The sequence below is a fragment of the Dermacentor variabilis genome, chromosome 6, assembly GCF_050947875.1.
Source record: "Dermacentor variabilis isolate Ectoservices chromosome 6, ASM5094787v1, whole genome shotgun sequence".
NCBI classification, from domain to species: Eukaryota; Metazoa; Arthropoda; class Arachnida; order Ixodida; family Ixodidae; genus Dermacentor; species Dermacentor variabilis.
In genome coordinates this window covers 147,331,597-147,347,791 of record NC_134573.1, presented here as the reverse complement: position 1 = coordinate 147,347,791, position 16,195 = coordinate 147,331,597, and the positions used below count along the sequence as shown (strand labels likewise).

The 16,195-nt window shown below is 50.9% G+C and overlaps 2 protein-coding genes across 2 annotated transcripts in view; one reads left to right on the top strand and one right to left on the bottom strand.

Annotated features, from left to right (window-relative positions):
• The window catches only part of LOC142585426 (uncharacterized), a 199,863-nt gene that overhangs the window by 27,715 nt on the left and 155,953 nt on the right, over nt 1-16,195 (top strand). Inside the window, exon 2 of the mRNA XM_075696185.1 lies at nt 5,538-7,741. Within this exon, the coding sequence (XP_075552300.1) occupies nt 7,679-7,741 (63 nt within the window). The 5' untranslated portion in view covers nt 5,538-7,678. The remainder of the gene's footprint in view (nt 1-5,537; nt 7,742-16,195) is intronic.
• The window catches only part of LOC142584515 (uncharacterized), a 93,826-nt gene continuing 87,453 nt past the window's right edge, over nt 9,823-16,195 (bottom strand). Inside the window, exon 3 of the mRNA XM_075694629.1 lies at nt 9,823-9,913. Coding sequence (XP_075550744.1) covers nt 9,823-9,913 — 91 coding nt within the window. The remainder of the gene's footprint in view (nt 9,914-16,195) is intronic.

The following is a 16,195-nucleotide window of genomic DNA, read 5'->3' as shown; positions in this document are numbered from 1 at the left end:
CTTATGTTATCTCGACGACGTTGTTGTTTTTGCCTCTGACTTCACCACGCACCTTCAACGCCTACGGCATGTTTTGACTTGCTTAGCGAACGCTGGCCTTCAACTGAACCTAAAGAAGTGCCGATTTGCAGCGCGGCAGCTCATGATACTAGGTTATGTCGTCTCGAAGGATGGAATCCTCCCCGATCCAGCCAAACTTCGTGCCGTAGCTGAATTTCCTAAACCGACGTCCGTCAAAGAACTGCGCAGTTTTGTAGGTTTGTGTTCCTACTTCAGGCGCTTCATTCGCAATTTCGCCGCCGTCATATCACCCCTGACGAAGCTCCTTGGCAGCAACGGACCCCTCCATTCGTGGTCGTCCGAGTGCGACGAGGCCTTCACTAAGCTCCGTCGTTTGCTGACGTCTCCTCCCATTTTGCGCCACTACGATCCAACGGCACCTATTGAGGTACACACAGATGCCAGCGGTGTTGGCCTCGGCGCTGTCTTAGCACAGCGCAAAGAAGGGTTTCCTGAATATGTTGTGGCATATGCCAGCCGTATGCTTACTAAAGCCGAGACCAATTACACCGTCACGGAAAAAGAATGTCTGGCGATCATCTGGGCGCTTACCAAGTTCCGGCCCTATTTGTATGGTCGCCAATTTGATGTCGTCACGGACCACCATGCACTATGCTGGCTGTCGTCATTGAAGGATCCCTCAGGCCGTCTCGCCCGCTGGGCGCTTCGTTTACAGGATTACGATATCCGCGTACTGTACCGCAACGGACGCCAGCATGCTGATGCTGACGCCCTCTCACGTTCTCCCTTGCCAGACGACAATGCCTGCTGCGCAATATCCCAGCTTGACGTCTCTTCCGTCGACATTGGGACCATCGCTTCTGAGCAGCGCAAGGACCCCTGGATTGCCTCCATCATAGACTGCCTTGCTGATCCGTCATCGCAGCCAACCACTCGTGCACTGCGCCGTCAAGCTCGCCATTTCGTCATTCGCGACGACCTGCTTCATCGACGCAATTACACCTCTGACGGCCGCCAGTGGTTATTAGTTGTACCTCGAACCCTGCGTTCTGAAATCTGCGCATCGTTCCACTCTGATCCACAGTGTGCGCATTCGGGACTTTTCAAAACCTACCAGCGCCTCCGACGACGCTACTACTGGCGAGGAATGTACAACTACATTCAAAAGTTTGTTCGTTCATGCCCCGACTGCCAGCGCCGAAAATCTCCACCCCACCTCTCGCCAGCTGGCCTGCAGCCTCTACCCTGCCCTACCCAACCGTTCGGGCGCGTTGGCATCGATTTGTATGGACCACTTCCCCTGACGTCGGCTGGTAACCGCTGGGCCATTGTGGCAGTAGATCACCTTACCCGATACGCTGAAACCGCCGCTCTCCCAGCAGCTACAGCGCGCGATGTTGCATCATTCCTGCTTCGCCGATTCATCCTGCGGCATGGTCCACCCCAAGAATTGCTCAGCGATCGCGGACGCGTATTCCTGTCGGAGGTAGTTGAAGCGATTCTCAAAGAGTGCCACGTTGTTCATCGTACGACTACGGCGTACCACCCTCAAACGAATGGCCTCACAGAACGCTTCAACCGTACGCTCGGCGACATGCTTTCAATGTACGTTGCCTCCGACCACACGAACTGGGACGCCATTCTGCCATTCGTCACCTACGCGTATAATACCGCTACGCAGAGCACCACTGGATTTTCCCCCTATTTCTTGCTGTATGGTCGACACCCTTCGCACACCATCGACACCATTCTTCCGTACCGGCCGGATGCATCCGAGTACGTCCCTATTTCTGACACGGTCCGACATGCAGAAGAGTGCCGCGACCTCGCACGGGCCTTTACTTCCGATGATCAAGAGCGCCGGAGGAGCACTTGCGGTGACGCCACTGCCACGGTCCCCTTCGATCCGGGAGCGCTCGTGTGGCTCTCAGTCCCTTTCACTGCCCCTGGCCTCTCATCAAAACTGGTCCCTAAGTATGAAGGCCCTTATCGTGTTCTCGAACGCGCATCTCCTGTAAACTATGTCATCGAACCAGTTGAGCCATCTGAAGACATGCGCCGCCGTGGACGAGACATTGTCCATGTCGACCGTTTAAAGCCTTACTACGACCCGCTCATAGTGACGAGCTCTTAGGTCGCCGGACGGCTCCCTTCTCGCTCCCGGGGGGTGGTTGTAGCGAAGAGATTGTAGAAGAGACGCTAGTGGGTTCAGCGCTACTGGCTCTAAACGCTAGTGGGTCGAGCGCTCCTGCTCAGCAACGGCTCTCGTGCTTGGAAGCTGTGACTGCCCTGCCCGTCGACGTTGCGCTGCTCCCGAGCTCTGCCAAATAAACACCTTTAGAATATATATATATATATATATAACTCTACAAAGTGCTGGGCTTGAGAGGGCCTTTTAAAAGCAGAGCACGCGCCGTCAGAACGTAAACAACAATTAGAGTAATGATGTGTATTTCAAAAAAGAAAGAAAAAGAAAGCAAGGAAGTCCTTGCTATGGTCCTCACTAATGACAAAGCTCGTTTCCCATCACGAATCCCCAAAAGAGAGGCACACAAGAACAAAGTAACGCTACGTCTTCCAACAAGAAGCACTGACAGAAACTGCATGCTAGCTCACATGCATTGTGGGAATGCGTGTGTGCCAGGCGAACCGAGTTCCTGAAAGAGACGTTGGCCTCATCATATATATATATATATATACCTTAGCGCGAGTCTTCTCGGCACGGGACTTGTAGAGCCTTTGCCGCTTTCGGCCGACCACAGGCGTATAATGAAAAACAGCGGTTAGCTGCGGCCACATTACCTCAGTCATCTATCTCCTTGAAGGCGTGCATGGTTGTCGGGTGTGAATGCGTGTGCGGTTGACGGAGCTGACGTTTCTCAGTCAGTGACGCGCGCGGTGTCATGGGAAACACACACCTGACCTCGTCCGTGCGCACCGCTCGGACGCATGCATACAGCGATGTGCGCGGAGGTGGGCATTGGCTGTTATATAAATGTCAAGGGCCGCGCGTCGTCTTCTCCGAGTGTCAACGGATGCGCTGCTTTGGATACATCAGTGGCCGCCCTCCCCTATATACGCTGCGCACAGTTTCTTGCCAGAATTGCGCGGCAATTTAGATCTCTCTGACCGTTCAGTCGTCCGGCCCGACTTCCGAGCTCAACACGACTGTGGGATAGCGACAGCGACGCCCGGCGCTATTCAGCCGACAACTTAATTTCCTTTCAAATACAGCAAACGCCCGTTTACGAGTGGGTATGTCCACCTAAGCCAGAGTCACTTCATTCCCCCCACCCCCCTTTTTTTCCACGCCACTTTTTCCCGACACGTATCTTCTTTCTAAGCGAAACCCTGGGTGCCATGATAATAGAGATACAGTTTAGGACGGCAAGAAATTATATGTACGCAGTTGGATAAGAAAATGTGGGGATATGCGGAGGGACTACTTGACGCGAGACAAAAGGAATTGTACAATTTGTACAAATTGCACAATGGGAAAAGGACAACTGAAATGTAAGCCGGAGGAGCCTTTGTCCTTCAGTACACTTACTTAAGTTGTTAAGGATAATTACGATAATCTCCTTAAAGCGCTTGACGACAGTTTCAGTCGTCAGTTGAAATATACACTGCTGCGCCTCCGAATGCGGAAGTTGACATTCACGTACCCTGCGACTCTAAAACTGTGCAGCACTGTGGAAGCCGTAGCTGGCATCAGCCAGTTTGGCATAGAAAGGTCAAAGCTGCCTGCACACATGAATGTTTGAGTGGAGCAGCCGCAGCAGCCGGCGCCACGATTGCCACAGCGACAGCCAATGGCCAGCAGTTTCTCACGTTTGAACAGATTTATGAACTCGGTCCCTGATTGGCTGACGCAAGCGGTAGCTCCCGCTCTGGTCAGTTTTGTTAAAGTCTAGAATAGAAGCGTATACGTGCAGGCAGCGCATGTAGGCTGCTTAGTTTCGAACGCACCGTGGCGCTACCTGGCGGTAAGTGACGGGGATGGATGGCTGGTGCAATAAGTTGCTCCGCTGCCAGGAATTGAAACTCATCTTGCTCTGACCTTGTGTAAGCCCCTGATTTCAATCCTCAGTTGAGCGTTCAGCGACTGGAAAGGGTATACGTATTCACTGCTAGCAATCCGAGAAATGTGGCAGAATACAGCGGCGCCACCGGATTCGCTGAAACCGTCGTTGATGATTATACTTAATTCAACCACGTCGCGCACATGTATGTGCAGTTCTTCAAGTAGGCTTCTGTAAACACGTGAAGCCGCATAGATGATTAAACGAAAACTCGCATGATGACACATTACATGCCTGCAAAACAGGCTGTCGAGATAACGCGCGAGACAATATAGGCCGACAGCGTGCGGGCAGTCGACTGTAGCACGTCAGGAAAGGAATGCAGATAACTACTTGTGGCAGAAGCAGTCGACCTTTACGGTCATGTAAAGATGACAGATAAAGCTACTATACAATACTGCCCGCGCGTTCTCGCTCTAAGCAATGCTTCCTCTTGGAAAGCGACAAGCTGTACAAAAACTCAATGGAGCAGTCTCTGTCAGCAATGCTGTGCTTGCCCCGTAAGACCGTATACGTGGCAGGCCGCATCTATAGCAGTCATCACGTTGCCGGAGTCATACAGAAACGGTGAGATCCCTAGTAGCCGCCTTTGTGTTCGTCCTTTCACTAGCCTTCACCATCGTTCAGGGGTCACGGCATTGAGTTGTAGCGCGCAAAACGAACGATCATGTACCGCGACAGTATGCTGCAGCTTCATGGAGTGCATCTTCAGCGGTTCCGGAAATCGCTATAGCACGGTGAAACATCCCCTAAAATTAAGTCTTGGGGTTTTATGTGTCACAACCACAATCTGTTTATGAGGCACGCCGTAGTGGCGGACCCCTCCGCATTAATTCTGACCACCTGTGCTTATATATATATATATATATATATATATATATATATATATATATATATATATATATATATATATATATATATATATATCTGGGCACCCAATGCACGGTGGACGGGCGTTTTCGCATTTCGCCCCACATCGACATGTGGCCCGCGCGGCAGGGATTTGATCCCCGCGACCTCGAGCTTTCCGGCGCAACACCGAAGCACCTAAACAACCACGGTGACTATGAAAGATCCGCTAAATACTAATTATCGTTCGCCGCATACGTATTTGGCAACGCGTTTCACTTCCTTTACGTCCTGTTACTATAGGCAACCGATTATATGGTCTGCGTTTCGAGTTAGCTGGCGCCGCCCAAAAGCTTACATGTAGCTTACGTAAAGCTTACGTAAGACAACACGACCTTACCAGTGAGGCGAAGCTTACAGCCAGACACGCATAAACCGACGGGGAGGGAAAGGCGCGGCGACGCGCTCGTGGAAGAGCGCAGCCGCTTGTTTCAACGGTTCTCCCCGCGACCCCTCGTCGTGACGTTTTCAGCGTTCTCTTTATTCATTCTTGTTTTTTTTTTTTTTACTGCCCCTTCGCGACAGGAGGACGAGCTGCGTGGCAGTAGTAGCAGGGACCCGAGCGGGCTGCAGAACACGAAGAGGAGGAGGAGGTGGCGGCGGAGGAGCCGAACGCTCGCAGCAGCAGCAGCAGAAGCAAAAACATCGCCCAGCAACGGCTGCAGCAGCAGCAGCAGCAGCAATGGCCGGGCAGTCCACGAGATGCGCCGCGGAGCCCTAGAGGCAGGCAGCATTCCTCGCGCCCCGCAGGAGCAGCAGCAGCAGACACCCTTCACCCGGCGCTGCCGACCCAGCCGGAGGCCCCCACCCGTCTTACACACGCGAGCGGGAGGTAGCAGCGGCGGAAGAAGAACAAGGAGAAGAGGCAGAGCACCGGGACGGAGCGCCAAGTCTGCGGGCTCGGACCGACCGAGAACCAGCTCCGGTCCGGCTGCCGGGGCGCGGGGTAAGCCGTCCCGGTTGAGACCGCGGTGGCCGGGTCCGCATTTCGACTGCCTTTCGCCGCCATCTGCCGTATCTCGCAGTGGGCCTCCGACGGAAGCAGTCGGGAAGAAGGTGGTGGCACGCCGCTCTCTCGCGCCGAAAACAGGAGGCACCCACGCGCGCCCTGCGCGAACGATGTTAGGCTGACGGAGTGCCGAAACTGTTTTGGGTCACTCTCACACCCGCCGGGACGTGGAGACGGAGACGCGTACGGACCCGTACTGGCGCAAACAGTGACGTCGACGGTTGTGCGCGGTGCTCATTCAGCGTGACCCCTGAGGAATCTTGGTTGCTCTTGCAAGAGGGAACGGTGTTTTAAGGAAGGTGTATACGGCGTCGGGCCATCCGTTCTACGAGTTGTTTTCGTTCGTCAGTGGCTGACGCAGTGTGACGTTGTGTGACGAGTCGCGATACACCTAGTTATAAGGAACCCGAAGACAGTCAGAATGGTCATAAAGTGTACGAGGCACGAATCTCAGTCGCAACCTGTGGATAACTTAGCAGGGTGAAGCTGTGCGACTACACGTATTACTCAACAGCTTGAGAATTTGTCGTGAGAAGGATTCGGCGAACTTTCACGTCGCCTCACTTCTGTTCAGCCAACGTCGACGTGCCCCGCGTTGTTATCAGCCAGTGAAACCTGTTATTGTGTGCAGTACTTGTCATTCGTCGGGTATGTTCATCAATTGATCAAGTGTGACAGGGTGTGCGCTCTAATCAAATCCCGCAAGTGTGACTTCACGGTGTTCGCGTTTCTAGCAGCATTCTCCCGCAATATTAGGAAGTGCGCAAAGATATTAAGACGACTTGACGCTTTCCAAAGGGCGAAAGAAAGAAGTGACCCTCTGCAAGGGCGCTGCTTATTGTCGGTTTTCTATACTGCCTAAGCGACAATCCGGAAGGTCAAAACGGTGGCCTTCGCGACGCTCACGAAAACACTGGATCCAAACTCAACAAACTGCCAAAAACCGAATACGCCTGCTCCTAACATAACTAATAAGCCAACTCACTCTGCGAAAGCATAACGGGAGAGGTGATACTGCGAAGACCTCGAGACCCTGCGTTACCCTTGAGTCTGCGCTCCACCGGAGACAAGTCGTGTAAAAGGCAGTTAGGTCAGGCTCTCTTGGGTAGCATCGAATCGGTGCAAAAGACGAACGGTTGTCACGGAAAGTGAAAGCACGGACTAAAAGCGAACGCATCTGCATAGTCCGGGTTCCGAGTTCCGCACACCAGCCCACGGCCGCGCGTCGACCCCTCCCTCGGTTACGGGCACCATCGGGGTCTGCCGCTCACCGGCATCGCGATTTCGCGTACAGTGCCAGCTGACAAGCAAAACAAAAACACCCGCGAATCGATCAAAGACGGCACCGAGAAGAGCCGCGGGAAACAGAAACCGAAAGCGGGGAAGCGAGAGAGAAAGAGAGCGAGAGAGAGGGAGAGAGAAACAGGGCCGTCGAGCGCGAACACCATCAGCGTCGCGGCCGTGTCAAGAGCCCCGCGTCCCAACGGGTCTGCCTCCCTCTTGTCTCCGCCGGTGTGCACGGGGGGAGCGCGGCGGACGAAAAAAACACGCGCGTGTGTCGCTGAGCGCGCGCGTTTCGACGTGGACGAGTGAGCGACGAGCGCCTATGGATATCGACGACAGCGGCTGAGCCCGGGGGCCCAGGCTTGCACACGCCATGGCGACCGCCAAGGAACCGCCCAAGATGGATGACTTGCTCCAGAAACTCCGCCGCAGCATCGTAAGTTTTGCTTCCGCATTCGACGGCCCTTTATCTTATCCTTTGCCATTCATTCCCTCCCCCCCCCCTCCTTCTCTCCGTTTGCCCCTTTCGTTCTGTCTCAGTGTGTGTGGTCGCATGGGTGTTGTGGTGGTGGTTTAGTTGTTGTAGTTGCTGTAGTTGTTGTGTATAGCGGTTCGGCGGCGGCTCAGCTATGGGTGCCCCATCGACGACAACGGGATCATTTTGTAGCGATCACCGACGCAGAGTGTGCGTTTTCGAAACGTTACCGATCAAGCGTTGTACGACAGCGTAAAACACGCATTAAGTTTACTGACTGAATTATCGAGTCCATAAAAGTTTTAAAGAAGTCCAACTAATTAACTCGTCTATACTGCTCGGTTGATGGTTGTGATAGCAATAATTCACGCCACACATGGTCTCACACATGGCCATACAGTATTTTTCTTTCTTTTTTTTTTTTTTTGATAAAGACTAATTTACCGCAATACAGATAAAAAAAAACTATGTTTGACCTATATTTTTTCTTGTGCTTTTGTAAAAAGAAAACTGTTCGAAGTACGGGGTGCTTGCATCATCATCTGCTAAGTTGGAACAACGTTGATAGTTTCTGAGTTGTTGGGTTAGATAGATTCCATGAGTAAGCAAAGTGTCTTTCTCAAGGCACTTGGATGTTTCCTATGACTATTATCACCAACTCGATGTTTCGTGTTCCCTGCACATGCAGTGTTAAAGGGGGAAAAACAGAAATGCTAAGTTAAGGTAGATAGATTACATTTCTCTAACTCGAAATGTGTCAATGTTGCGGCAATATGAGCAATGACTTGCTTCGACTCAAAGCAGTGGCGTAGGGACTCGATTTATGGGGCATTCCCCGCATTATCGTAACTTGTTTATTGTCGTTGTCACAGTGATTAATAAAATTGATAATGGCATTCCGACTCCAAAACATCCAACCTCCCTTATCTCCGCCACTAGATAGCCGCGTCACTTGCCCAAAAGAAATGAAAAGTATGAAAGCCGAATGATTACGTTACATTTAACTTTTCATACGCCCTTGCCGTGACATCATCGATATTGGCGGCGAATGTGCGGCACTATTTTATCGTTCATTATTGATCTAAAAGAGCGTGGGACCACCACGGTGAGGGAGGCCGTAGTGGAAACTGGATTAATTTTGTTCATGTAGGTTTCCTTAAGGTGCAGCCAAATCTAACTAGACGAGCATTTCTTCCTTTCGCTTCTATCGAAATGCGCAGGCCGCAGCCGGTGATCGAACCCGCAACCTCGTGGCGCAGCTGTAAAACGTCATAGCCATTGAGCGTGGATTGTTTACTAATAAAACAAATGATTCCCTTGTTTACAAAAAAATATATAAATAGAATCCGCCTCTAATCCACCCTGTGAGAGGGGATGTACAGCGAAGCTGTTGCCGACGCCAGACAAGCACAACCGACGTTAGAGAAGTACCGCCACATTAACTAACGTTAAACGACGTTAGACAACGTTAGACGACGTTAGACAACGTTAGACGACGTTAGACAAGCACCACCACCACAAGCGACGTACGCACGTGTGCGGAAGTGCAGCATGCCTCCTCATCCTTCTAGGCCCTCCCGGGGCCAAGCGTAAGTGCCTTGTTGCACTAATCGAAATTTTTTTTTCGAGGTAAGTTGAGTCAGAAAATTCGTAAAAGTCGACTTACGCACACGCGGCAGACATAATAGCTTCGGATTGTCGTTCGAATATACGAGAAAACACGAATCTGTTGCGCGGAAACTCAAGGCCCTTTTCCAGCGGCGGTTTGAGGTCTGTCCGAGTGGCCGCGGCCGCTACGTGGTGGTGCTGTTTTCGGGTGAGCACCACGCCACGAAAGATCCCGACCAACTAGAGGTTAACACTAGAAGCATAGCGCGGTAAGGACGATCGACAAAGACTAGACAGGACAAGCGCTATAGTCTTTGTCGACCGTCCTTAACACGCTATGCTTCTAGTGTAGCTATGTATCACCAACCAGCCAAAGCCTATACTCTTCTAGGGGTTAACAGCTTCGCCGCAAACGAAAGTGCGCCTTACAACTCTCATCGGCTTTTTCTGCACAGATAAGTTTCAAATGCATGAAGATACCTTGAAACACTGGACGCTCCTGTGGTGCCACGACCACTGTGGTTCCTGCGTAAAACAAAAGAAAAATAAATAATAGTTCGATCTTCATTTTCTTCGCGAATGAGCAGCTCTTTCAAGTCAGTGTGGGCTAATATTATTTGAACGACAGTAAAAGGCGGCTGAGAGATTGCTTAAAAGAAGATGGACATGGCATACATAGCGCAAAAAAAGAGTATTGTAAGCGAAGAGGGGAGCTTTTGAGCCGCCCTCCAAGAAAGTGAAAGCACTTTGAAAGCTGTATTAATACCTTTTCTTGCGTGCGCCTTTTCCTTCGAAGCAGAGAAATAGAAGGAATCCGCAAAAAAAAGAAAAGGAAAGAGAAAAGCGTCATTTATTCTTTAGCCTTTGCTTTCAAAGCGCGGATACTGTAGACGCTCAGGAATAGGTTCCTCATATAAAGAAAATGTAGTTACGTCGCTACAGTGTTTTCCTATTACGTAACCGGTCAATATAAGCTTTTACCGCCACCATAATCGGTATAGACAGTCTACAATATCTTAGACAAATTAAAATGGAGCTTTATTTTTATTTTGTCGTCGTTGCTTTGGGAGCCTGATACGCACGAGTCTATGGTCGTAGATTGTATAGATACAGCCCTTCGACTTAAGACCTTAACTTTTTTTTTTCTACTAATGACTCTGGGCTTTTTAGGACCATCTCGAATGAGTATGTAACATAGCATACCAAAGGTAATAAACTTGTTAAGATCTTCCGTCGACAGACAGTAGGTACAGACTTCCCCTACGACCAAAAGGACAAGTCTAGTCCATAAAAGTGAAAAATGGGCTTGCAAGAATTCCGTAAGCAGTATATAGACCACCGACATTGAGTTACGTAAGAGACCATTTATTAGTATTGCGTGCAAAGCCTTCTTTCACTTATGTGCTCATCCCAATGCTTCTAGTACCTCTTTTTCCCAACTCGAGAATCAGCCAGTGCGACTCTGTCGATTGCTCGATTTCAGCGCACTTTGAGCCGGGCCTAGTCCTATTCAATAATCTTTTAGTGCTGCAACTGTGACCAGATGACTACTTTTGCTTTCTTAGTCCACCACGCTTCTGGCACAGACCATGCATCCAGTATTGCACAAAGTGTGCAATACCAGAGCAAGAAGGTCCGATGACACAAAAAAAGAAAGAAAAAACAACATTAATATTTGCTTGCTCTTCAGAGCGAAGACGCGACAAAACGTGTAAAATCAACCTGCGAATGTACGACAAATGATGCAGCTGCAAATGTAGTATACGTCTCCTTGTCAACATTTCAATTTTAGACGTTGTTAGTTTTTTTCTTCGAATTATTATTAGATGTAGAAACACGGGAAGGACGCTGTTATAGTGCGTTATAGGCACTCATACACTCACACACGTTTGCTTACAAGTGACCCCCCTTTAAACGTGGCTCCCGCATACCGCTCTAATAACGACTCCAGCAACGCGCAGAACAAAGATGACGAGAAAACTGGCAAACGAAAACAACGTCACGTATGCGAAAAAGCAAACAGGAAAACCAGTACCGAATCGCGCAAAACAACAGCGACGAAGAAATAAACAAAAGAAAGAACGAAAGCGCGAATGGTAAACAATAACAACATCAACGACAGCTACGACAACAAGAACAAAAAAAAAAAAGGGAAGTTGCTGCCGGCATGCCCGGAGAAGCGTCATCCCGCGCCTCTCTCTCACCCCAGCGTCGTACTCTGTCCGCTCTGGTCCGGTCCTCCTCAACTAACTACTACGCCGTCGACCTCAGCCCGAAAAAATACGGCGACCTGTCCGGCCACGCTTAGAGCAGGCGAACGAGCTTCTGCGACGCACGCAACCCTCTTGTCGCTATTAATTTTTTTCTCCGCCCCCCCCCCCCCCCCTCGTCGTCGCAAGAGCGGCAGCATCGAACAAAATGCAGCGAGCAAAACCGCACGGGAACAGCCCTGTAGTAAAGAGGAGGAATTTTCTGGCCGTCTAATGACAGACATAAACCCGCACTACCAAAAACTGCTGACTGGCGTCGCTCTACAGCGCCAGCCTTAAACCCCCCCCTCCTCCTCCTCACCCCCCCCCCCCCCCCAAACCCCCTTCCGCCCGACCTTCTTGAGGCGCCAGTTTCTCCCGTGTGCGACAACCAATTTGGATGTGGTGGTCGCGAGTAACGCGAAATTCCTTTCTCTCTGCACCGGCGGGAGGGAAGCATGCGTGAACGCGAGCCCGGTATTTTGCGGGCGACTCCCTGTGCCTCACCTGCTTTTAACCTGCTCCGAATGAAACGAAGAAACCCCCGCCCCCCCCCCCCCCCCCCCATCGCCCGAAGATTGAGCAAGGTTTTTCTTAAGGTCCAGTGGCATATAAACACAGGCATGCGCTAACTCAGGCACGTATCCGAATGCGCGCACACATGGCACATTATAAGAAGGGGGTGGGGGGCGGAGTAGAACGAAGTCCGGAAGAACAGGTGAGCTCGGCGATAGCTACTTACCACGCGTTGACCACTAAAGCAGTTAGGCGGGAGAAGGATTAACGGCAGTAAGCGGATCGGCGCAGGGAAACCACGGAATGGGGCCGTAAATTTAAGGAGTGGAAAATAGAATAACCAGGAAACGTTTTCGTCGTGCGCGAACTATAACTTAGACAAGTAAGAAAGGCTGGACGACAACTTGATTTCCTTGCAGTGTAGAATGGTCTGAAAGGACATTAGGCTTTCCGTCACTTCGCACAGGCTTTGCGTGGCAAACTCGACAGTACGATCGGGATCTTCTTAAAATCTAACGCGGGAGTAATTTGTTTCTAGGACGAGGACGGCGTATCTAACAAAAAATAATAAAGAAGGGGTTTTAAGGTGCGCGACAAGCGTTAGTGTACAACGAAGACGCACCGAGAGTTAAAACTAATCTATACTATCGGACGTACACACGTCGATCTCGTTTGGTCGTACGGAACGCTTCTACCAGCCTTGCTTGCAAATCGAGTTTCACTGCCGACTGCTCTGTTCAGTACGATTAAGTATAATGCGGTTGTAATGACCAGCTGAAAGGGGTCAGGAAGGTCGCACCCTTCGATATACGACTGTTCTTATCGTGTCGAAGCTCGATCCAGTATGTACAACGCGTTCCTGTCTCCTGTTTTGGCTCTCTCGTCACGAAGCATGCGTTGTTGACCGCGCTGTATACGGACGCACACGATCGAGCTTTCGCCGGAGCTGCGTGCTCCCGTCTACGTGATCGCTGCAAAGCGCGGGTCGATTACGAGTTCAACATCTTGTACACGTGGCCTGCAGCACCGTGCACCGCTCTGACTCTCTTTGATTCGTCCTGTCTTTTGGTCCCTCCAGCCTACAGCTTACGAAGTTATTGCACTGCTTTCCTTGGTGTTCTGCAAAAAAAGAAAGAAAGAAAGTAGAAAAGAAAAGAACTAGAAGCGGGAGGGGGGGGGGGGGGGGGGAGGGGGGGTTGGATGAATGATTAACGACCTGGTCTATCCGCGGGTTTATTGCATCCCGCGGAGAGCGCGCTGCGCCGGTGAGATATTGAAAGGCGACGTGCCGCCCCCGGAATACTGACAAAGAGCACTTAAGGCCGGTCGGCGCTGCGTATACGCGGCGCTTTGCCAACGCTGGCAACCGACGATACGATCAGTACACCGGTCTTACCCCCTTCTGCGTGCGCGAGCGAAATCTCCTCACTGCATTCACGTATTCGCCGGTAATGCTTCGCGGTCAACGTAGAGCTAATCCAGGCCAGCGAACAACGTTTCGAGGGAGAGAGCTCGTTCCTTGGCCGCACCGTGGGGGCTAACAAGCATGGACGTAAGCGTGTCATTACAAAAGTCGTTATAGAAATTTTATTGCCTTTTCTGGTGAATTTCGGTTGTCTTATTCAGACTCTTTGTTGAAATGCAGCCAAATATCGTGTCAACTTCGGAATTCTTTTTTTTTTTTTCGGTATCCCATTACCATAGGGGGGGGGGGGGGGGCTTCGGCGTATTTCAGACATACACAGCTCTTCGAATGTGCAGATGTGTTTCTCATACGCAGGGATGTGCCAGCGGCGGTTTTGGAGCGCTTGCTTGTGCACTTCTGCGTTTACAGTACTATACTATATAGTACTGTAAATATATAGTACTATATAGCTCTACATAGCGCACGCTATATAGCTCTAAATGCGTTCGAATAGAACATTTACTTTCCGCGCACATTTGCGAGTTGTGGAACTGAACTATTTCGACGCATTTCTGTGCTTCTGAGATTCACGATAGCATTTGCGATATTTCACAGGGACAGTAGCCGGCACGATCCGTACAGGTGCAAACATATTTCTGTCTTTGTCCCTTTCTGCTTTGGCATACCCCGATATCACTGCGACATTCTGATACTCTGATGTCCTGATGAGGTTCTCTCGCTGTCATTTGACTGGGACATAGGTGATGTCATGACGTCACGATCTGAACTAAACTAAATCATTTTTCGTATTTTTCGCCCACCCTCGCACGCACCCTCCTTTCGCCTCCAGAAAACTCGTTTATATTTACTTCTCTTATTTTCTTTCCTTTCTTTCCATTTCTCAAGCATGCAAAGGACTGCTTTCTTCCAGGCACCAATCAATTCTGCATCCGAACTCGGCCGAAGTTGCTACTCGCTTGTTTCTGGAGCTCAATCTAAAATCTTCTAGCGCCTGGACGACGCTTTCTGCCCTACGTAAACAGAATCAGTGGGCCCACGATGTCGGCACTTGTCTCCCAAGCTCACAACAATACAAATTTACGATGCACGATCACACTACTTCGCCACATGGCGCAGAAGCAATATTCGCGCGATGCTCTTCCACTTGCCGCGAACAGAGCCGTCAACAACATACACGACAGGGTAATAAAAGCGCGCGCGCGCCAGCGAAGAATATATACATCACGCTCGACAGTCCCATCGAAGCAGCAAGACGCCCTGTATATTTGGCCCCTGCGGTTCGTAGCTGTTGTCGAATTGACGCAGCGCTCGCGTATAGACAGCCGCCCCTGATTGGCAGCGATTCCCTCGGGCGGAAAGAGGACAGGCCGACGTCGCCGGCCGTGCGACAGTAGGCCGAGTCATCGCCGGTCACCCTCTCGCACGTACTGCCCAGTCCAAGAAGAGATTCCTGCTATTACTCTCGGGCGTCTGGCATTACGCGAAGCGTCTCCCGCGCGCGCCTGTCAGAGACGTCCTTCTCGGCGTTAGGCCTATAGTTTCTTTCCGGAGGCACTTCCAAGGAATGTGTGTCGACTCTGGACGCTTCTGACGTTTCGCGTACGCGGAGAAACGCAACGGGAGCACCGTGCCACACACATATGCGTTGTGTTTTAACGGAAGGAACGCGCGACGCGTTAGATCCTCTACCGCGAGCCGCGCATCCACGCGTGGCGGCGCCTGGCGCGCGCGCGCCAGCACAATGCCGCGCGACTGTCATGAAATGACATTACACGCTGCCACGTCAGAGGACAGGAGACGTGCCATTAAGGCACGTGCGAGGAGTAAAACAAACACAACTAAAGAAAACGTGCTTCGAAGTATAGTGACACAGATATCGGGCCATGGGACGAAATCTGGAAAGCGCCGCAGCGCGTGAAATGTTCTTCGCTCGACGCTTCACCGCCTGTTTTCTGTTCCTTTTTTTTTTTTAAGCCTCGAAGGGTATCTTCCTTCCCGATTTCTGTGAACGGGGTTGCCCCCAAAAGAAGGCACAAAGATCGGTGTTTTGGAAATAGGACCCGGCGAACTCGGAGAACAAAGACCAGAAGGCACAATGCGCCTCTTATACAACCGACGTGTTTTCAGAAGCCCCTTCGTCCGCGTGCTGGTCTTTATATATTTTTCTACTGTTTACTTTTCGCAGTTCTGACACAGAGAGAAGAAAAAATAACATTGTCGGATTCTGAAGGCGGGGAACAATGGTGGCAAAGAAAGGCGCCCTGTTTGGAACTCCCATTTACTCGCCGCAGGTTTAGGCTGCGCGGAAGTGGAAACCGGAGCGCTGACATCGATTTCGGCTGCATTTACACCGGCCGCGTGTGTGTATTCGCGGTGGAACAAGCGCCTGTGTTGCCACTAACAACTGCTACACGAGATACACCGTAGAAATGCAAGCTGCAATTTGACGCAGTCTTTATATTCTGTGCGCGATACCGCGGTTGTTCGAAATTTGTTACACGTCGACCCACTCTTGCCACGCTCGTGTACTCTAATATTCTTCCGTGCTGTTATGCGCAGTGTTTCTCCAAAAGCTGTACGCCAGTGTTTGAGCACATTCGAAGTGATAGCTAGCTG